Genomic DNA, 22,522 nt, shown 5'->3' on the forward strand with positions numbered 1-22,522 from the left:
TGTAGGGTGGGACAACACACACCAAGATTTCCTAATGGGAGCAGCATTTTGTGCTTATTTACCTGTCCCAGGTGTGTTTTCCTCTGCCAGGGAATCCTTCAGGCTTTCCCTGGGGATCAGCTCAGACTGTTTGCTCAGTCTTGGGAAGAACTTTCCATTGGTCAAACCTGGCCAATTCATCACTGGCAATAACCCAGAGCTTTTCCAAACACCCCACCCAGGTTTTTTGGTACCTTGCTGCCCTCCCTGCTGGGTTCAGTGCCCAGTTCTCCTCTCTCTAAGGCTCCTCAGCCACAGCCACCCCTCCAGAGGGGCTCCTGTGGCTCTCAGTGCTGCCCATGGAAGCAGAGTCAGGCTCCTGGCCCTAAGTTTGTTCTGGCAATTAAAGCACCTCTGTTTTCTTGACAAAAAAGGTCCTTTCTCTTTAGTCCAGACACCTTAATGCTGCATCTCTTGTCCTTTGGGAGTGATCCTTTAATTTCCATTTTTTCATTGCAGCCTCCAGTATTTATTTCATTGAATGCAGAAAATGTGAAGCACCTGTCAGTTCCCTTTGAGGCTGGACACCCTCAGCCTCAAAACCTTTACTTAAGACAACACATCTTTGAGAAACTTCTCCAAAACCAGTCCAAGAGACTTCTCCCTCCCCACAAAACCTCTCTGGAATAATATGCATCCTGAAGTCTCTGTTGATCCCTTTTGAAAAAATCCTGAGGTTTGGCTTCTTTTCACTTGTACAGTGTGAAGTGTAGGTTTTAAAAGCTCAGTGTTCCCTTTTCAAAGGAGAAAAAAAAAAAAAAAAAAAAAAAAAAAAGATAATTTAGAATGAAACTCCCTTTTCCCTCCGACATATCTAAGTCTGTATCAGAACCTCAGCGCTGGAAAGAATCGAGTGGGAGCGCTCCTCGCGGTGTGAGTAATCCCGAGTGATTAAGATGAAAGTGAACCAGAGAGGAAGCAGCTACCGTGGCGATGCGCAGTGGCTGGTGCTGTGTGCGGTGCTGGGATACTCCGGCTTTACTCCGGGGATACTCCGGGGATGCTCACACGGTCTGGAAGGCGCGGCTCTGCGCCGGCACCATCACCGCGGGCGCTCCCATCCTCAGCCCCGTGCTGTAATCCGCTTTTTTGGGCTCCGGCTCTCTGCGGTCCGCCTGCCGCTGGCTGTACTGGGGAGGGGTCAGGTGAGGAGTGGCTTCGGTGGACAAAGTCCGCTGGCTGCGGGAGGCACTGTTGGCTGTGGATCTGGTGGAGGAGGAACCCGAGCGGGAGCTCCTGGAGCCGGAGGAAGAGGAGCTGGGCTTGACCAGGTGTGCCTTAGGAGCCTCGGCGTCTTCCCTGCGGGTGGACACACGCACAGGGGTTAAATAAGATGAGGAATGGTTGTGTCGTCCCTCTGGAGATGATCGGGAGTGGGGGAGAGAAGGGGGGAAACAAGGAGGAAAGAAGGGGGGAAACAAGGAGGAAAGAAGGGGGGAAACAAGGAGGAAAGAAGGGGAAAGAAGAGGTAAAAGAAGGGGGAAAGAAGGGGGGAAACAAGGAGAAAAGAAGGGGGGAAAGAAGGAGGAAAGAAGGGGGGAAACAAGGAGGAAAGAAGGGGAAAGAAGAGGTGAAAGAAGGGGGGAAACAAGGGGGAAAGAAGGGGGGAAAGAAGGGGGGAAACAAGGAGGAAAGAAGGGGGGAAACAAGGAGGAAAGAAGGGGGGAAACAAGGAGGAAAGAAGGGGGAAAACAAGGAGGAAAGAAGGGGAAAGAAGAGGTAAAAGAAGGGGGAAACAAGGGGGGAAACAAGGAGGAAAGGAGGGGGATAGGAAGCAGGGGGGGAAACAAGGGAGGAAAGAAGGGGGGAAACAAGGAGGAAAGAAGGGGGGAAACAAGGAGGAAGAGAAGGGGAAAACAAGAGGAAACACAAGGGGAAAGAAGGGAAGAAGTAAGGTGAAAGGGGGAAGGGAGGAAAGTGTGGGAAAGAGGGGAGAAGTAGGAAAGAAGGGAGGAGCGTTGAGGGAAAGACGGGAGAACAAGTAGGGGGAGAGAAGAAGGGGAAGGAAAAAACGCGGGGAAAAGAAGCGGGAAGGGAACATGGAAAAAGGCAGGGAGAAAGGAAGGAAAAGTTTTACTGGGCAGGGAGAAGGGCGGAAAGAAAGCAGGGGGAAAAGGAATAAGAAGGGAGAAAAGAAGAGGAAAAAGAAGTGGGGAAGGAAGGGGAGAAAAGTGGGGGACAAAAGGGGGAAACGTAGGGGGGGAAAGAAGGGGGGAATGGAAAACGCGGGGGGGGGGGAAAAGAAGGGGAGGAAAGGAACAGGAAAAAGGAGGGAGAAAGACAAGGGAAAGGAAGAGAAAGAAGAGGAAAGTAGAGTGGAAAGAAGGGAAAAAGAAGGGGGAAGAAGAGGAAAAAAATAAGAGAAAGGAGGAAAAGTTAGGGCAGGGAGAAGGGAGAAAAAGCCGGGGAAAGGATTAAAGAAGGGAGAAATAAGAGGAAAATGAAGGGGGAAATAAAAGAACAAAAAGGGGAGGGTAGGAAGAGGGGAAAGGGAAGAAGAGGGGGAAAGAAAAAGTAAAGAAAGAAAAAAAAGAAATAGAAAAGAAAGAAGGATAGAAAACCATCCCAAAGCCTCTGAGAATCACAACGGACAAGCAGCTTCAATTTAAACACCATGAAAAATATGCAAATACTTCAAAATACCGAAATTGTAAATGGAGAGAAAACTGTTGGTTGAGGTCTGTGCTAATTTGCTCAGAGGAAGAAAAGGGAACTTCAATTAAATATCCTGCAAATTGTCCTAACTTTTTGCCGCGTAAGTTTCTGGATTGAAGTGCTGAGTGTTGATGAATGAATTCGGAATAAACAGAGTGTTGAAAAGCGGCTGTGTGGTGTGCAGAGCGGCAGAGCAGGCAGTGCAGATGGATGTCACACAAATGGCCTGGGCAGGACTGCCTGGAACCGGTTCCTCCACTTCCAACCACCCCGTGGGGAGTGAGAGAAGCGCCACAAGAAAGGCAAGAAAGGGAAAGGTGCAGGAAAATGGAAAAAATCAAAAATGTGCCGGCAGACTGAGAGTGATCAGCGGCTGAAGGGATTACAGAGGTGCAGAGATGTGAGACCAGCACAAATAGACATAAAGATGGATCAAGGGTTTGTTTCTTCGAGGGCAGCTCAAACTCATTCCTGGAAATAGATCTTTCCTTCCTGAGGAGCTGAGGCTGTGCTGGCTGCAGCCCAAGCTGGGTTAGGGCAGGGAACAGATGAGCTCCAGGAACAGGAGTCAGCATTCCCCGTGCTCCTGCTCCCCTCCGCAGCTAAATCCGGGAGAAAAGTTGTTCAAAAGGCTCAAGGAAGGACCAGAGAACTTCTGGTTCCATTTGGCTCCATTGTGTGCCAAATAGGAGCTGCAATTGAGAGGGGAAAAGGGGGAAAGAAACTGAAAAGGAGGGAAGAGGGAAGAGAGAAAGGGGAAAGAAGGGAAGAATAGGGGGAAAGAAGGAAGAAAGAAGGGGAAAAGAGGGTGGAAAGAGGGGAAAAGAAAGGAGAAAGAAGGAAGAAAGAAGGGGGAAAGAGGGGAAAAGAAGGAGGAAAGAAGAGGGACAAGGCAGAAAGAAGGTGGGAAGAGGAGGGAAAGAAGGAGGAAGGATGAAGGAAAAGAAGGGAGAAAAGACAGGAAAGAAAAAGAAAAAACAAAAAAAAAGAGAAAGAAATAGAAAAGAAGGGAAGAAAAGAAAAGCACTCCCCAAACCTTCTCAGAACCTCGACGGACAAGCAGCTTTAGTTTAACACGATGATAGAACCTGCAAATGCTTCCAAATACCGAAATTACAAATGTGAGGGAAAACAGTGGTTGAGCTCTGTGCTGTTTTGCCCGAGGGAGAGGAGGGGGAACTTTAATCTGATTTTCTGGAAAGTCTTCACAAAGATTCTCGCAGTCAAGAAATTTGTGGGCGATATTTCACCGAGACTTTAAGAGCTTTTTCGAACAACCTCTGAAGACCCTTAAAGCTGCTTATAGTTGGTTAAAAGAGTGGTGCAAAGAGGTGGGGAGCTGAGGGAAGGGAGCGTGGGAGGTGGGATTAAATAAAAGGTGTTACCTGATTTCATTCGGCGCCTCCTCTTCCTCGTATCTCTTCTTTTCTTTCCTCCTTATTGTGATCCTCACCACCAGGAAAAGCAGGGAGAGCCCCACCACCACTCCACACACTGCCCCGGCGATCATGCCGATATTTTGTGCATCTGTTGCCCAAAAAAACCCCAAATTTATTGCTGACCCATTGCTGTTCTAATCCACCCTACAAGTGCCAGCGCTGGGTTTAACTCAGACACAACTGGAGTTTATTTTTTATTTTTTTAGGTGTGTCTCCACACAGAAGTTGAACCAGTTTCTCTGCCAGGGAGCGAAACAATCACCTCTGCAAAGGTGAAACCGCAATGCTGTGGGGCAGGGTTGAAATAAGGAGGAAAAATCCCTTTCTAAGAGCATAAAAACACAAAAAAAAATGCAAAGAAAGGACAGCCCAATGTGAAACACGGCACCCCGGAGGCAGAGGAGTGTTTGTTCGATTCATGAGGATTTTGTTTTCACTTCTACTCCCCTTGCATGCTCACAACCCACTTCCAGAATGAATTATTCACACGTGGAGAAAAACTGACCCGAGTGAGGCACAAAGGGGGGAAGGAAACCATCCTGTGCAGAGCATTTTCCATCCAAACCAGCCAGGGTAACCAGAGAACATTTCCCATGGATTATGGCCCTTCCCTGGTAGTTTATGGCAACTTTTTGTGATTAAAGTGATGAGATTGTGCTCGGCTGAAAGTTGTTTCCTCAAGCTCAATCCCACGGGAGGGTTTAGCAAAGCCGAGTGAGGTTTTAAACCGGTTCGGTTCAATTGCCATAAAAGCTCCTGGACGCTTTTACTCCACATGCCCGAGGCAAACCGCTTCTCCTTATTCCATATTCCTGTTATTTCAGGCTTGGCTGGGCAGAAAAACCCCGAAGCTGTGGAATGTCCGGGAGGAGAGTTCTTTGTGAGGAGTTTTAGCAGAGCAGGTCGCGTTTTGGGAGCTGCCGAGCTCCATGGTTGGGGTGGGTGATAAACTCCACCCTTTTTTGGGATGTAAGGGAGCTTCACACGCCCTTCGTGGGGTTAATCAGGGCATTTTGACCTCTGCTGTTCAAATTGCTAAACCTAACTATGTCAAAAATTACTTTTTATTCCGTGTCGCAGTCAGCCTTTCCAGCTTTAGATATTTTTCAGCCTTTAGATATTTTGCTGTTCGCAAATGCAACAAATTCATAATTTGGAGTGATCAAATATCCACAGCGAGAATTCATGCCTGAGTCACCTCATGCAATCACTCCAGCCAGAAGAACTTCTAATTTATCATTTTCCCTGCTTTTATTTCATGAATCATTCTGAAAATCATATTTTCTAGCAGACCCAGACATCTAAAGTGATAAATCCATCATCTGGGCTCAGGTTGTGATGTTATCATTTTAGGTGAGGGCTGCTGTGTGAATCAAAAATGCAATAAATAAGAATTATTTTATGTGAATAAAGTGTGAAAGGGCAAAGGAGCAGCACAGAATCTTCCAGGTGGGAGAGCTGGGGGGGGCAGAGGAGCAGGGACAGAATTCTGAGTGGAAGGAATGAGAGATTTATCTTTACAAACTAAATGTGGATCTGCTGATAAATAAAATTGGATACTCAGAGATGAAAGAAACAATGGGAAGGATCCTGCTGGTTGGTGAGAGGAGAGAGAGATTTGTCTTTACAAATTATGGGTCTGCTGATAAATGAAATTAGATACTGAGAGATGAAAGAAACAATGAGAAAAACCATAAATTCCTGATGAATTCCAGTGACTGACACAAGGAGGGCACACATTAGCAGAGGGGCTGTGTTAGGTGATTTAGGAAGTCTGCAGCTCTCAATTACCTCAGCCAGAGGGAAAATGTGGCAGAGAAATTGAGATAAAAACCAGGCTACATCCTTTAAAAACTCAAGACACCCCAGGAGAAATACCCCAAATGGGCTCTCCCTTTAATTAAATCTGATTCTCCTCCCTGGGGCGGTACTTACGCTGCACTGTCACCTGCACCGCGCAGCTCTCCTGCCCCGCCTCGTTGGTGGCCACGCACTGGTACAGCCCCGTGCTCAGCTGGGTCAGGTTCTTCAGCAGCACCTGGCCCGGGTTGGAGATATCTGCAACGGGAAAAACACCGGGATGGGTCGGATGGAGAGAGAAATTTCAGCTGTGGGGGCACAGATTGGTCTGGGGGGTGAAATGAACTCCAGGACTGTGCATAGGGGGGGAGGAATAGAAGAAAGAACAGGAAAAAAACGGCGGGGAAATGGAAAAAAGAAGGGGGAAGGAAGGGAGAAAGATGGAAAAAAGAAGGGGACAAAGAAAGGGAGAAAATGGGGAAGAAGAGGCAAAAAAGGAGGAAAGAAGGGTAAAAGAATGAAGGAAGAAGGGGGAAAGGGGGAAAGAAGGGAGAAAGGAGGGGGAAAGAATTAACAAAGAAGGGGGAAAGAAGGGATAAAGAATTAAGGAAGAAGGGGGAAAGAGGGAAGAAAAAAGGGGGAAAGAAAGGCGAAAGAAGAGAAAAAGGTGGAAGAAAGAAGGAGAAAAGAAGGGAGAAAGAAGGGAAAAAGAAGGGAGAAAGAATGAAGAGAAAAGGGGGGAAGAAGAGGGGAAAAAGTAGGAAAGAAGGGGGAAAAAAGGAGGAAAGAAGGGGGGAAGAATGATGAAGGAAGGAAGAAAGAAGAGAGAAAGAAGGGGAAAAGAGGGAATAACAAAAAACGGGGGAAAGAAGGGGAAGGTGGAGCATCCCCCGGTGCAGAGGCAGCAGCGCCGGCGCTCGGTGTCCCCTCCCCGCCCTCCCCCAGCCCCAAGGGGGACATCCCCGATCCCTGGGGTGACATCCTCGATCCCTGGGGACACAGCCCCGATCCCCAGGGACACAGCCCCGACTCACTGACTCTGGAGCTGGGCGGGAGCTGCTCCGCTCTCTGCTCCTCGCCCAGGCGCTGCCAGCGGTACGAGATGGGCGCCGTGCCCGAGGCGGAGCGGCACTGCAGGGACAGCTCCTTCCCCTCCTGCGGCTCCCCCTCCAGCCAGCACTTGGGCTTGGAGGGTTTCTCTGCAAGGAGCAGAACGCGGGTCATGCGGACACGGCAGAGATTGCTCACTGGGAACCCTCCTTGGGCATTTAAACATTCCAGGAGCTGCCGTCCCTGGAGTGCCTTCACACCAGTGGTGGCTTTTAGGGGACTGAAACATCTTCTTTTCCCCTTCTTTCTTTTTCCCTTCCCTTCCCTTCCCTTCCCTTCCCTTCCTTCCCTTCCCTCCCTTCCTTCCCTTCCCTTCCCTTCCCTTCCCTTCCCTTCCCTTCCCTTCCCTTCCCTTCCCTTCCCTTCCCTTCCCTTCCCTTCCCTTCCCTCCCTCCCCTCCCCTCCCCTCCCCTCCCCCTCCCCTCCCCAGAAGGTTTTTAGGGGTTCAGCTGCCCCCCCAAGCAGGACCTGGCTGCCTCAGTGACATTCTAACACTCTTTGCCTCGGTGGATCTCTATCACCACATTCCTCTTCCAGGCACAATTTTGAGAAGACCTTTCCCTCCCTTCTCAGCTCTTCCTTCTGCCCACAGCACAGGATTTTTCCATGGGAAAAATCACAGAGTTTGTGAAAAGTGAATAAAAGACACTAAAGTGAAATCAGGGGAGGGGAATGGCAGCCCCAGCTGCTCGTTTGTCACCTCCAGGGGCTGGGGTCAGGTCGGGTGCTGGGACATGAAGTGCCAGTGCCCAGCAGGAGGTGAGGGCAGGCTCAGATAGAATGTCAGCCTGCTTTGGGTGATGAGATCACAGCAGGCATTTGGAAAGAATGGCTTTGTGTATAATCACACCAACTCAAACCAATCCTTTAGGCTCTTCCTGTGGCCAAAAAATACAAAGGCAGATATAAACTCGGGGGCTGAGGTATCTCTGTGTGTTTACACCCTGCTGGAACAAATCTCTCCCCAGGAACTGAGCCTGGATTTATTTTTTTTTCCCTTTGGGAGAAGAAGAAGCTGTGCTCACCTACAACCTTGAGGGTGATGCGAGCCCACTCGTACTGCCCAGCGTTCTTGACCTTGCAGATGTATTTCCCTGCATCACTGGACTGCAGGGAGATGATTTGCAAGGATGCATCTCCAGCAAGGAAGTTGGAGGTGAAGGAAACACGTCCCTTCTGCTCCTCGTTCAGGTCATCATAAACACGACCCCCAGAGTAGGTGATCACCTGAGGAGCAGAGCAGACATTGAGTTAGAATTTTATTTTCATCTAGAACAACAAATCCAAGCGTTTCCAGGAGCTGCAGGAAACAAACTTGGGGTTCTAGCCTGAGAATGGTGCAAAAAGTGTATTTATTGCTGCTGGAGATTTGTATTGGGCACTTCCACAAGTGTCATCAAAGCAGTCTGGAGGTTTGGCTGTGCTCATTTGAGTCACTCATTTTTATAAGGACTGAACTGCTGTGTTTTGTACTGAAACCAAGGGTTTGCCTGCAAAATCCAAGCTTATTTTGAAAAACATTTCTGAACTTGATCTGATAAAAACAGACTACATTATAAAAAAAATAATAAATAAATCCATTGTAACACAAGCTGTTCCAACACACCCATACGAATATCAAACAACTTTTCCACACTCTAAATCAGCTCTGTTTCCTAACAGAATAACCTGCAGACATCATCACAGACGTGCTGTTAAACCCAGTGCTGGCAGAAATAAAGTGATTTTCCCCAGCAAACTCACTGCTTTCTGCACGGTCTCAGAGATGTGCAGCAGCCACTCGATGTCCAGGCTGCCCTGCTCCAGCAGCCCCAGGCGGTGGTGACAGGGCAGGGTCACGTTTTCTTCTGCCACCCTCTTGAATTCAGTCTGAGCCTTGCAGAGCCAAACACAGCAGCAAGCTGGAAAACAAACAATTAGTGCTCAGAATGGGTGCATCCCTGGGATTTTTGTGTTTTCCATGGAGAACACTGCTTTTGACATGAGGCTGCTAAATTTGAGTGAGTTACAATCACAGGTGTGGAGTTAAATAAATTTGAGGGGTTTTTAATATAGTCATAGGTATGGGACAAAAGGGAAGTTTTGGGTGGTTTCTTCTTTTGATGTTATTTTTTCATGTTTCAGGCAGTAGTTGCTGGTTGCTGAAGGTCACAGGAGTTTGGTTATTGGGTCAAAAATATAAATAATATGGGTGTTAATTCTCTATTAAACTATTTAGCTTTAAGAGACCTTGTAGCTAAGTTCACCTCCATTTTGCTCATTTTTAGCTGCCTGGAATTGTTGCTGAACTTCCTGTACTTTAGATAAGATTTAATAAACAACCAACCCTGAACACAAGAAAATTCATCTCTGTGTTTTTTAATCCTGGCTCTGAGTAAAAACAGAAGAAACTCCAAACAAGCCACTAATGAAGTGGTGCAAACACCCAGTTACAGCTTTTTGCTGGATTCTCCCTCATTTTCTTCACAGCAAACCCTGCACAGATTGCAGCTGATTTAAGGAGACATTTCTACAAACTCACATTTTCACACTGGTACCTAAAAACCAGCAGATGGCTTCACACTCCAGAGCTGTGAATTCCCCAGTGGCACCCACAGCCTCTGCACACCCCAAATTCCAGAAAAACCTCCCCAGCTCTGCCCTCACCTCTTAATACCCGATTTTCAAAGCAATATTTCCACCCAGAAAAACTTCAATTTATCCCTTCATCAGTCTGGCAAAGGCTTGGAGATTTTTCCCTAATCCCAGATGATATTTATGTAATTCAGAAATAAGAAACCAGCCTGGGAAGAAGGGGGTTAAAATTAAGAAAAGCGTGAAATAAGTAGGATGGGGAAGCAACTTTAAAAAAAAAAATATATATATATGTATATATGGGTTTTCAAAATTGGTTTGTCAGGATCTAAAATAGAAATAAAAAGGGAAGTGCCAAGCAAACCCGCTAGAGGGAAGCAGAGCCCTTGGAATGTCAGACAAAATCCCCCAAAATCCCCTAAAACAGCCCAGGAGATGATGCCCCGCAGGGAAATGGGATGTTCAGGCTTTGGGGTCAGGGACCCGCCGGGTCAAAATCAAAAATTTCCCAGCAGAATTTCCAAGGGGCACCGATGGCATTTGCTGTGGGGTGTGAATCTCCACTGGGCACTGGAGCTGCTCTGCAGTTTTGTAGAACAAAACAGTTTGCAGAAACCCTAAAACCGTTTTTTTTTTTTGTTCCCCTGTGCAATGAAGTGGGAGGAAATATTTTGCATCCTGGGCCAAATATTGCGAAAGTGCTGAAATTTGGGGAAGTTCAGAGCACTGAGAGTCCCACATGTGGCTGAACACACAATCCTGGGAGGACAGAGCAGGAGCAAAAGAGGTTCCAGTTACACAGGCTGGATTTAGTCCTATACTTTTAATATTATATATATATATTTATGCTATTTAAACAGCGGATCCTGAACCTTGAAAGTGAAAAACAGACAGAAAATTTACATCCAAAATGATGCTCCCTCTTTTTTCCTATTTCTTCAGGACCAACTTTTAGAAAATTCCTTCTCCCATTCTCAGATCTCAGAGTTAACCATGATCATCCCTCAGCTGCTGAGATGGGGATATTTAATTTATCCCTCCCAAATATTTTATCAAGAATTATCATCTGCTACATTAAATATCCAGAATTTCAGGACAGTTGCCGAAGTTTCAGCTCTGCTCCTGAGCTGCTGGCAGTGAAAATTCCTTTCCAACCACCTTAAAGTGAAAAATAATCCCGTTTATCGCTGGATTCGCTGCTCCCAAAGCTCCAAATGCGATCAGAATTCCTGTTTTTCCCCGGAGCCCGCTGCCCTCATTAGCACCGACTCTGCGACATCACTGATCAATAACTTTAATTTAGGCAGCACAACGGGGACATTCACGCCGCATTTGCGACATTTCCCAAGCCCTGTGGAGCTCTGAGGGTCCCTCGCCTTTTAAAACTTAGTCCTGCTCGAGGTTTTTAGTGTGAAATTGTAAATATTTTGCTTTTTATGGCCGAATATTCATTCATTTCTAGCTTAGGCTGGGTTTAGCAGAGCTCACACCTCAGAGGGATGCTTGATTCTCCCAGGAAATATCTGTGGATTTGAGGAAGTGCCCTGTGCCTATAAACTGATCTAAATGGGGAGAAAAAAAAAAAAACAGGGAGACATCCAGTGGAAAAGTGACAAATTTCTAGAGCATCCCTTTATTTTTCCAAAGAATCAGAAATAATTTGGAGCTGATTCATCACTGAACCAATAACCAAACTCACACACCGTGCAAACTTTTCCATAATATTATTAGAGAAAAAAAAATACTATTTAAAAAACGCCCTGATTTGTCTCTTTAATCATTATTAATGTTTTACCAATGCCTGAAAAGTCCCACAGGAGTTTAAGTTTTGCAGGTTCTCTAGACAGGAGTCTGACTTTATTTCCTTCCAGTCACTCATATTTTGAAAGGAAGATAAAACAGCCTCTTGCAATAACTCAACATTAGGTAGAGAAATTACCCAGAAAAAAACCCAAGAGCTCTCAACATGAAGAAATCTGACATTTTCCACAGTTTGGGCAGAGTCTCGCTGCAGAAACAGATGAAATTGTGATTTAGGTGGAATTTATGGCACGTGGAGAAAAAGGAGCTAGAAACAGATCCAGGTCCCTTCCAGGTTTTATTACCCAAAGAAGAATAAACTCCCTGAACTTGTGTTTATGTAGGTGAGACCTTGCAAGGACAGCATAATAAATAAACGAGGTGCGTTTAACCATTCCCCCCATCCCCAGTTAAATTTAATTTCAAAGTCTGCCAGGGATACAAAGGGATTTCTGATTTATTCATCCCTTTGCTGTTCCAAACCTCCCCTCGCGACGCTCCTCAGCCCTGGGTGGCCTCAAAGGCTGGATCCTGCACACATGGATGACAGAAGGGATGGTTTTCCCAGAAATCACATCCCACATTTCTGCGGGCTCCGCAGTCCTGCCTGTTCCCCCTCCACATCCCGCGGGCAGGAATTTGGGAATAGCTGCTCTTGGCTTTACTCAGCTCCTGTCCCGTGACTCCAGCAGGAGGTGGGATTGCTTTTGATGCTTATCCCAACTCTTTTTGTGGGTTTTTTGTTTGTTTTTTAGTGCTTTTGGAAGCGCTGATGGCTTTGGGTGGCAGAGCAGAGGGGAGGAGCTGTGACCCTGTGTGACTGTTCCTGCATTGTTCCCGGGACAATAACTCACAATAACTCACAATAACTCACAATAACTCACAATAACTCACCCCACACCCCGCAGACCACCACAACCATCCTCTCGTCCCTCCCCGTGCCGGAATCTCCAAGGAAAACACAGCAACAAAGATTTTAATCGAGCCCAAAGCCACCCAGACCCTGCCCGGGTTGCTCAGGGGAAGATTCAAAGGGGTTTTTAGCCCTCTCAGCCCTTTCTGCTTTGCACACATGGCAGAGTTTAAATTTAAAAAAAATAAAATATGGACAACAGGCTGGATCCCTCAGCTAAGATGTCAGGCTTGAGGAATTCCTCAGAAGTCATTTCAACATTTTAAGGGGCTCTCATTGTGAGTGTGTGTCATCAAAGGATTTGGGTTTCAGCAGAATCAGCCCTTTGGGTGCAGGGGGAAGGAGCAAGCAGCAAATGCTGAGGGAGCTGAGACTGTGTTTGGCCAAGTCACAAATTCTGTCCCCCCAAAGCAATTTTTCCATGCCTGAATCCTTCCAGGATCCCACATTTTCACATCCATGCTGTGCTGCAGCCCAGGGTGTTCCCAGACCCATTACAATTCTGTGTCTGTACACACCCCCACGTATCCCAACATCAAATATACATTACCAGACAAGCAGAATCAAAGGGGAAATAAATGCTTTGCTGACATTTTTATTTGTAGGCAAATTCCCATCCTAAAAGCTTAAGAGCTTCCAGATTTAAATCTTTCATTAGGTTCAGAAGGTTTGAATTAGGGAGCAATGTTAAAAATAGATTCTGCTTTTTAAAAAGTAATAGGTTGTGCTGTATCACTTATCTGCTGGAATTAGGAGGAAGAGCCTGGACAAGATTCAGAGAATCAAGATAAAAGAAATGCACAATAATCCTTTGTAAGCTTAGCCCAGGCCATACCTACACCAAGCTCACTTAAAATGTGAATATCCAGAACAGGTTTTCAAAAATTTCAGCTTCTTCAGGGACATCTGTGCAGTTTGTCCTTCAGCAACGCTTTTTAGGATTTATTTTGGCTTTTTCTCAAAGATGAGATTTGCAACAGAATATTCCTGATGTCCAGGGAGGAGCAGAAGTGCAACCTCTAATTTTCCTGCAGCTCCAAATGTTGGAGGTGACTCAGGAAACACCTGGAATCTGCTCTGAGGAAAACTTTCCCCCTCACACCAGCGAGAGCAGGAATTCCAGAGGTGCCCACACAGAGTTTGTGCCCTGTCTGAACAATTCCCAGCTCACCTGTGATGGGTGCTCTGCTTGTTTTTGTTCATCAGGATCAAAACATTTCCTGGGTGCAGGTGTGACAGCAGCAGAGCAAGCCCTGGTGTCAGGGCACGTCTCATCCCTGCAGGAACTGTCCCCTGCAGATGAATTCTCCAGTGCATCATTCTGTGGGATCCACCTAAAAATCATCCTCAGGTCTGTCTGGCTCCTCTGAGTGAAAATGGGATTTTTGCAAGAAGGAGGGTTTGTCCCTGTGGTACTGACTCACCCACTCTTCCCAAAATCCACGCTGTTGGAACAAAACCCCTCAGTGCATGCAGAAATCCCAGGATCCAGCTGCTCTGAGCCAGACCTGAGCTGTTGAAATACTTCATTTGAATAAAAACAACCCAAATAAGCAAGAACTTCCTACTCAAATCAGCCCAGAGAGAAAGAACAGCCACAGAACTACACCAGAGTGCTGGATAATCCCTCGATTGCCTCACTATTTTGTGCTAAAATCAAAGTATCTGAAAACAGAAAGTGTCCAGATTAGGCAAAAAGGACAAAAAAAACCCAGAAAGGACAGCGTGCCATGTTGCAGCTCTGACCCTCCCTCCCACCAGGAATTTGAGACGTTTCACATCTGCTGGACTCTCATCTTGCTGGAGTCTTATAGAAAATGATTTACCGAGTTTCTCTGTGAAAAAACAAGAGTTTGCTGCCCATCCAGTGCTGAGGAGAAAAACCCTGAGCGTTTTGCAATCGGCAGATTGAGAATTGTAGCTGCTGGGGCAGGAGGCTGACAACGACTTTTATGGCCAAGGAATTCCATCGGAGTGAAACTTGAGCAGGGAAGTGCTGAGGACACCAGGGATGAGAATCACACTCTGTATTGAGGGGAATGTTTTATTTGTCTTTACAAACAAGCTGTAGGTTTGATGGTAAATAAAGTTCGCACCTAGAGATGAAAGGAACAATGGGAGGGATTCCACTGATGGATGGATGGGAAAAGAGATTTGCCTTTACAAACGAACTGTGGGTTTGTGGTAAATGAAATTGGGTAATAGAAGATGGAAGAAGCAATGGGGGGAAACTATGAATTCTGTAAGAATTAAGAATTAAAGGGAGGGTTGTACATTAGAGGGGAATCTCAGGTGTCAGGTGTTTGGGCAGTCTGTGCCTCTCAGGTACCTCAGCCCATGGGGAAAGAGAGAGGGAAATTGGGATAAAAGGAGGCTGCATCCTCCAAAAACTGGAGAGATCCCAGGGCAATGGCCCATGGCCTCTCCCTTTATTGGAATAAAGCAAGAAGGAGTGATCTGTCTCCTATTTGGACAGAAACCTCTGGTGTTTGTGGTTTAATTTCCTTACAGTATTTAAGGTTCAGCGTGCTTTAAAATGAAACTCTTGAGAAACCCAACCTCTCCCCGTGGTTCTTCTCAGCCTGGTGACAGACACAGGCACACCAAGGTTTTCATGTCCCCGGGACTCTCTTCCCCCGTTTTTTGCAGCAGGACGAGGGAGAGCTGCGTTGTTTTATCCCAGAGTTATGAGGAGAACCCAGAAAGGTCGCCAGCCCCACTGCTGCTCAGACCACAGCAGTTACCCTGACAGCGCTCCGGGCCAAAATAAACAGCGAGCAGCGTCTGCCTGCAGACAGGGAGGGGAGGGGAGGCTGCAGCATCTCCCCAGGGTCATTAAGGGAGCGCAGGCTGTGCCCTGGGACATCTGCTCGCTGTGTTCCTTGGCTGGCACACCCTCCCAGCCCCAGGGCTGCCTCCTCCCAGGGAGCACAGGCTGCTCCCAGCGCGCTGCCTGCAGGAATTTGGGAAGTGAAAGCATCCCGAATAGCAGAGACACCAGATAAGAGGCAGCTCCCCCCTCCCTGAAACCCTGTGGTGGAAGAGAGGGGTCAGGCCAGCCCCAGCCCCATCCACACAGCTCTGCAGAGCCTCTGGAATTGGAACCACATGTGCTGGGGCTGGGGGAGGCTGTGCAAACAGAGAGGAGAGTCCTGCACGCCTCCTTTCCAAGTGGTGACGTGGAGGGTTTGGAATTGAGGCTGCAGAGGAGTGAGCAAGGCCCAGGGAGGGCAGAAAAACCAGCGTTGCACACAGCAAAACTTCTGCAGCACTGAGCAGGAGTGGGGCTGGAGCTGGGCTGGTGATGCTTTAGCAGCAGAAGTGCCAACAGTGCCCAGCAATCCTTCCTTTGGAAATTTGGATGGGCACAGCCTTAGTGCACACCCTGTGTGAGTAAATTCACTGTTCCTGCTGTCTGAACCAGCAAATGCCCCCAGCAGAAAGGGTTCAATATTCCTCAGGGAAATCTTAAGATTCCTTTGTGGCTTAAAGACAAGTAAAAACTAATCCTGAAACACCCAGTGACCACATGCAACTAGAAATCATAGCTGCAACAAAAAGGCAAAATGCTGTCTCTGAAAACACCAGAGTTAACTTTCATCCCAACCCACATTGAATCCAGATCTGGAGAGGTCTGGGAATATCAGAGCACAAGAGCCCAGGAGCTCCCCAGGCAGCCAGCAGCTCAGGATGTGCTTTCCTTCCTCTCATTGCACTTTAAAAAAAAACCCAGTGCAGGCAGGAGATTCTGGCTTTGCATCCCTGGAGACTCCAGAACAGAAAACAAGGCACCAGCACTGCATCTCCCAGTCTAATGGCTGCCAGAGTGCCTGTGCTCAGCAATGTCTGAATCCCTCTGTCCAGGCAGTTTTATCAGGGGCTGGGTCCAGGTGTCTCAGCCAAACCTTTCAGTGATGCAGCTGGGAGTTTGTCAGTGCAGATCTCAGACTGCTGGAGGGAAAAAACACCAATGGCTGCCTGATATTCCTTTTTTTTTTTTTTTTTTTTTTTTTCAGGCATCTTTGGGTTGCTTTGTGTGCCTTAAAGGTTTGAAGGCAACATTCCATCCCTAAGCATCAGAAATTTCACTCCTTTCACCTGGTTTCAAAAAGATTAAGAGGAAGAAGATGGTTTCAGTGATAATTTCTAGGATTTCTTTTGTCTGAGGTATATTCTTAAGCCTGAGTCTCCCAGGGAGTCTCTTGTTGCTGTCAGTTCAGAGACACACAAATGAAGGCACACAGAAATGAAGTTCTCTGCCCAAGGCAGACACGGAGCAGAATCCAGAATACAAACCCAAAGAGACAGCAACAAAACTGTTTTCAAAGCAGTATTTGTCCATCAGATCTTCCCTCACTCATTTTGAAATCCAAGGAGAAGGTTGCATCAGCTAACTCTGAAAATTGAGGAGATTGGAAGAGACTTGAGAGGTTGATAAGGATTCCCAATAAAAATGTTATTGTGTTGAGGATTCCCTCTCCCTTTTTTTATCACTTTGCATCAAAGTGTAAGATTTTAATCAGAAAGCAGTGAGCTGGTTGTGCTTTTCTGCTGCTTGGTGTCTTTTAAATTCAGTTTGTTCTAAAGTTGCCCAAGGAAACTCAAGATATTCCCAGGTGAGCTTCATCCCTCCCTGCAGGAGGGAATTGAGGCAATAACTGGGGAGCTCAACCAGTCCAATTTGCTTCCTTTGGCTCCATTCCCTCTTGTGATCCTGGAAATTCAAACAACCCCAGATTTACATCTGCAAACCCCACAAAATCAGCTTTCCTGCAAGCAATTTGTATTATTGCTATTTTGCTGTTCCAGGTGGGTTCATTTTGTCTTTGGTCTTCTGGAGCCAGAATTACCAGGAGAAACCAAAGAACATTTGGCTGCTCCCTGCAGCTTTCCCAGCCCCATTCCCAGCAGGGCTGGATGCAGTTTTGAGGCCCAGCCTTCACTCCCTGCTCAGCCCATCCCTGGTACCTCCATGGGATGTTCAGCTGTGGGCTCCTAATTGCACATAACAGGCTCTGACATCTCACTTACCCACTACAAGCACCACTAATATGATACAAAATGAATGCCTAATGTATTAACACTCTGTCACTTTTCATCTCCACTCAACCTCAAACCCTTGGCCACAGCTGCCCTGAGGCACAAAATGAGCAGCAGCAGCTCCTCCCATCACCCCAAAAATCTTGTAAGGGAGATGGGAAACTCTGCAAGACTTCAGAGATGGATCCAAGGTGCAACCTGCAGGGGCTGAGAGAAGTGATGGTGACATTGATGCCTTTTGGAGCCACCTAAAAACAGAGGCCAGGCAGAATAAAGTGAATAAAAGCAGTTCTGTTTGTTGAATTGCATTCATTTAGGGCAGACCCAAAAATGGACAATGGGTCACAGGTTTGCACAGTTTGATAATTTTGGTCCATTTGCATTTCAGCGGTCTCAGGCTGCACCAGGGGAGATACAGGATGGATATTAGGAAAAGTTTTTCATGGAAAGAGTGATAAAATACAGGAATGGTCTGCCCAGGGAGGGGGTGGAGTCACCATCCCTGGATGTGTTTAAAAATTAAAGTCTGGATTTGGCACTTGCTGCCATGGTCTAGTTGAGGTGTTGGGGCTGGGCTGAATTCCATGATCTTGAAGGTCTTTCCCTGGTGATTCTGTGAATTCTGTGAATTTAATCTTCCAATTGTCTTCAGATAATGAAGTCATTTACCCCAAGTTTGCTCCCCCAACTCACTTTTGTTTCCATCTCTCAGGCCTGAGGCAGTGAGGTGTCCTTGATTGCCAGGCCTGGAGAGGAATTGTGTCTGCCCAAAATGGGAGAGCAGCAGCTCCCACTGGATATGGAGTTTAGAGTTCTACACTAAAGAACTGCAGGGTTACAAATGGATGAAAAATAGAAAAACTGAAATCCTGAGGCATCAGCACTGTCAATCCATTGCTTGCAGCCTCTTTCTCCTCAATTTTACTGTAGACAGGATCAATTATTTTGTATTAATCCAGAAGCAAGAAAATTAAAACAACCTCATTCTTTCATCCTCTCATCTTTCACTGGCTTTAGTATGAATCATAAATTCAAATAAAGGATCAAGTTTTGAATTCATTAATTCCCATCTCTGAGGTTCAGCCCTCTCCCTGCACTTCCCCTGGAGTCTGGCACAGCCTGCACCAGCTGCAAACAGACTCTGAGCAGCTTTTCTCTCACTTTTTCCACTGCTCACAGGGTTTGAAGCATCTGGACATCACACTGAGCTCTCAGAGTGGAGGTGGAGCTCAAAGTGCTAAAGGGACCCCCAGCTGCATTTCAGGGAGCTGGGAGCTCACGGGGAATTCAGCTCTGCACAGCCTGGAGCTCCCACTGCACTTTTGGGGAGACCCTGTGCTCCAAATGATCCCAAACCCCTTCCCAAGAACATTTACAAGCCAAGGATTGGACTGAGCACTGTATTGAGAACTTTCAAATGAGACAAAACACAATTTGGAAAGAATTCTCCCTTTCCAAAGGGGAGCACAGCAGCTCTTGTAACTGAGAGCACTGCACAGCTGCTGCAAGTGATCCCAAAATTCAGCAAAACTCAGACAAAGAAAACAAGGGAATGTTATTTAATATGACCATTATGGATTCCTGCATATTTATATTTCTATATGGTTTTGGTGACCCAAGGTGTTCTGCAGTGACAGGAACCAGAGACAAAAGCCTGAGGGGTTTTCAGCTCCCAAGAGTTTCAGCCTGGGAGCTCAGGGCCAAATTCCAACTTTTGGATCCATTCCACTTGACAACAGCCCACAAACCTAAAAAGGACATCCACAATAAAAAGCGCAGCAACACTGCTGCAGCAGAACAAAATTAAGAAATGTTGAATTTTTTTTTTTTTGCTTCTGTCAAAATTTTGAACGATTTAAAAACATCTGAGAAATCATGTTTGTTGTTTTGTTTTTTTTTTTTTCAAATCATGTTTATTGGTTGGCTTTGGGTTTTTTACTTATTTATTTAGAAACCTGTGGAGTTTTAGTGTAGATGTGTTAAAATCCTGATTGTCAGAAGTTCAAAGCATGAGTTAAGTCACCAAATGAGATGTCTGGAAAAGGCAGAAGGACTAAAGCAGAAAGCAGTTCCACTTTCCTCAGAAAGAATCTCAAATTACAACTTCTCAATTCCAATTTTAGCAGCCTGTCAAAAATACAGGTGAGAAGACTGAAAATAAAGCTTTGGTATTCCTTGAGGTAAAATAAAAGTGTTGGAGGGGACAGAGAGGGATGGTATTGAGGCAGAGAGCTCAGTGCAGCACTCTGAGCTCACTCCTGACCCTCACCTCCCACTCTTCCACTTTTAGGGTGATGCTGGAAAGAAGCAGATGTTCCTCCCTGCCAGCAGCTGAGAATTACACGGAATTTTCATGTTTGCAAATACCAAGGGTCCTGCAGAGCCCGGAGCCAGGGCTGGGGGGACCCTGGCTCCTGCCAAATGTCCCTGTGACCTTTGCTGGGAAAGAGCAAAGCAATTCCCTGGCACAGGGAAGGGATGCCCCGAGTCAGGCTGGGCAGGAATTGGGGATCAGCCCAAAAAACCCCTGGCTGAGAGCTCCAGCAGGTCACAGAGCCCTGGGGAGGCAGCACGGAGCTGCCAGGGGCTGAGCAGGGTGGGAATGGGATTCAGGCAGCAGCTGAAGCATCCTGCTAAGTGGATGTGAAAAGGTCAGGGATCTGCTGGGGAAACGCTGCAAAGGTCAGGTGAAGGTGGAGGAGAGAACTGGGAACTCCCAGGACCAGCCCCACCACCAGGTTTGCACCCTCCTTCCCAGCCCATCTCCCTGCCCTTGAAACCTTGGAGAGCAATGAGGTTTGTCTTTACAAACGAGCTAAGGCTTGCACAGAGTAATAAAAAAAACAATGGCTTGGATTTCACTGATTGATGAATGGGAAAAAGAGATTTGCCTTTACAAACAAACTGTGGGTTTGCTGATCAATGAAATTGGATGTTGGAAGATGAAAGAAGGAATGGGGGAAAACTATGAATTGTATAAGAATTAAAAATGAAAAGGGAGGGTTGTACATTAGAGTGGAATCTCAGGTGTTTGGGCAGTCTGTGCCTCTCAGGTACCTCAGCCCATGGGGAAAGAGAGAGGGAAATTGGGATAAAAGGAGGCTGCATCCTCCAAAAATTGGAGAGATCCCAGGGGAATGGCCCATGGCCTCTCCCTTTATTGGAATAAAGCAAAAAGGATCCTCTGTCTCCTTTCTAGACACAAACCCCTGGTGTTTGTGGGTTGATTTTCCTGACACCATCACTGAGCTTGCCCCATGTCCTGAGTCACACTGAGCTCCCCTCCATGGCTTGACCAGCTGGTTTCCTCAGAAGGGTTTTGGCCACAGCCCTGACGTATCACAAAGCTGATGCTGAATAAATATTGGAAAGCAGAGGAGAAAACAAAAACCAGACTGCACTTGGGGAACAGCTATTTTGGATTTTGTTTGATCAAAACCTCATCTTTCAAAGTCACTTTTTGAGAATAATAAGGTACTTTAACACCTGTCATAAACTGAGCTCTCACTTTTACCAAAGTGCTTTAGAGCCTCAGGAAGGTCAGAAGGAACCTCCCAAGAAACTCCAATCCAAATCAAACAGACACTCAGCCCCTTGATCACCTTTGTGACCTTCACTGGACTCATTCCAGTATTTATCTTACACTGGGGAGCCCCAAACTGGGCAATATTTTAGCTGAAATTAAGAGAACTTTAAGCCTTGATGCACAAGTTGGGTTTCTTGGACAAGCTGCAGCTTCTCTGATCTCACTTCTGTCCTTTCCAATCTGTGCAAGAAAAGCTGCAGTGCCTCGGGGGGGAATGTGTAAAGCTGACAGAGGGAACAAGAAAATTAAAGGAATCAGAGCCAGACTTCTCAGAGGTGGATGAGGAAATCCCAGACAGATTTTAGGGAAAAAAATCACCATGAGAACAGTGAAGCACTGGGAAAAGGACTCACAGGTTGTGGAATCACCCTTGGGGCTGTTCCAAACTGGGCCAGCTTTGAGCCAGACATCCCCAAAAATCCCAAATTTACACTGAGACAAGCTGCAAGTCTGGAGTCAAATCAGAGTCAAATCTGAGAGGAATGTTGGGTTTGTCTTTACAAATCAGCTGTGGGTCTGCTGGTGGATAAAACCAGCACTGGGAGAGAAAAAACAATGGGATGGATTCCACTGATTGATGAATGGGAAAAGAGATTTGTCTTTACAAACAAACTGTGAGTTTGCTGGTAAATGAAATTGGATATTGGAAGATGAAAGGAGCAATGGGGCAAAATCATGAATTCTATAAGAATTAAAAATGAAAAGGGAGGGTTGTGCATTAGAGTGGAATCTTAGGTGATTTGGGCAGTCTGTGCCTCTCAGGTACCTCAGCCCACGGGGAAAGAGAGAGGAAATTGGGATAAAAGGAGGCTGCATCCTCCAAAAATTGGAGATATCCCAGGGGAATGGCCCATGGCCTCTCCCTTTATTGGAATAAAGCAAAAGGACTCCTCTCTCTCCTTTCTGGACATAAACCTCTGGTGCTTGTGGATTCATTTTCCTGACAAATCCCATTCTTTAAACATTCAGCTTTCACTGCAACTTCTAACCTGCCCCAAGAGGCACAGAAAGTTCTTCTCCCACTCCAGAGATGTGTCCCAGTTGGTCTCAGCCATGGTGACAGCCCAGGCAGCTCCCAGCAGGGAGGAGGGACGAGCCCCAAACCCAGCCTGGGTGGTCTGAGCTCAGAATGGGAGGAATTCAGCATCTTCTCTGCTAAATTTGATTAATTCAGCCTCTTCACTGCTGAAATTTGACTAATTCAGCCTCTTTTTGCCGTCCCCACTTTCACTCCAGGACCAACTTTTTCCCATCCAGAAAAAAAAAAAAGACCAAAAAAAAGAGATCAGATCCATCACCTGATATTGTTTTATGATTCTGCAAATACAAACATCCATGAAGTATTGAGGTTTCCCCAATATTTTACTTGGGCAGCACTGAAATTTCAAGGTGCCAGGAAAATGGCTGTTAATAAACCATGAAGTGGCCACAAAGCAGCACAAAAAGGGGCTCAGAATGTGCAAATAAAAAGTTTTTACCTTAGCACAGTATCTGATATTATTCAAAGCTTTAATTTAACTGAGGCAAGAATTGGGGAACTCAACCACACCAGTTTATTTAATTTGG

At 46.5% G+C, this 22,522-nt stretch overlaps 1 protein-coding gene across 3 annotated transcripts in view; it reads right to left on the reverse strand.

Annotated features, from left to right (window-relative positions):
• Positions 1–854: 854 nt before the first annotated feature.
• CLMP (CXADR like cell adhesion molecule) overlaps positions 855–22,522 on the reverse strand; it is a 118,055-nt gene continuing 96,387 nt past the window's right edge. For all 3 annotated transcript variants that reach the window (XM_079326615.1, XM_079326614.1, XM_079326613.1), the window contains exons 3-8: positions 8,787–8,944; positions 8,069–8,270; positions 6,968–7,132; positions 6,069–6,191; positions 4,080–4,221; positions 855–1,338 (exon numbers count right to left, since the gene is read on the reverse strand). In XM_079326615.1, the coding sequence (XP_079182741.1) occupies positions 1,044–1,338; positions 4,080–4,221; positions 6,069–6,191; positions 6,968–7,132; positions 8,069–8,270; positions 8,787–8,944 (1,085 nt within the window). In that variant the 3' untranslated portion in view covers positions 855–1,043. The remainder of the gene's footprint in view (positions 1,339–4,079; positions 4,222–6,068; positions 6,192–6,967; positions 7,133–8,068; positions 8,271–8,786; positions 8,945–22,522) is intronic.

Source organism: Erithacus rubecula, assembly GCF_903797595.1.
Source record: "Erithacus rubecula genome assembly, chromosome: 25".
Lineage (NCBI taxonomy): Eukaryota > Metazoa > Chordata > Aves > Passeriformes > Muscicapidae > Erithacus > Erithacus rubecula.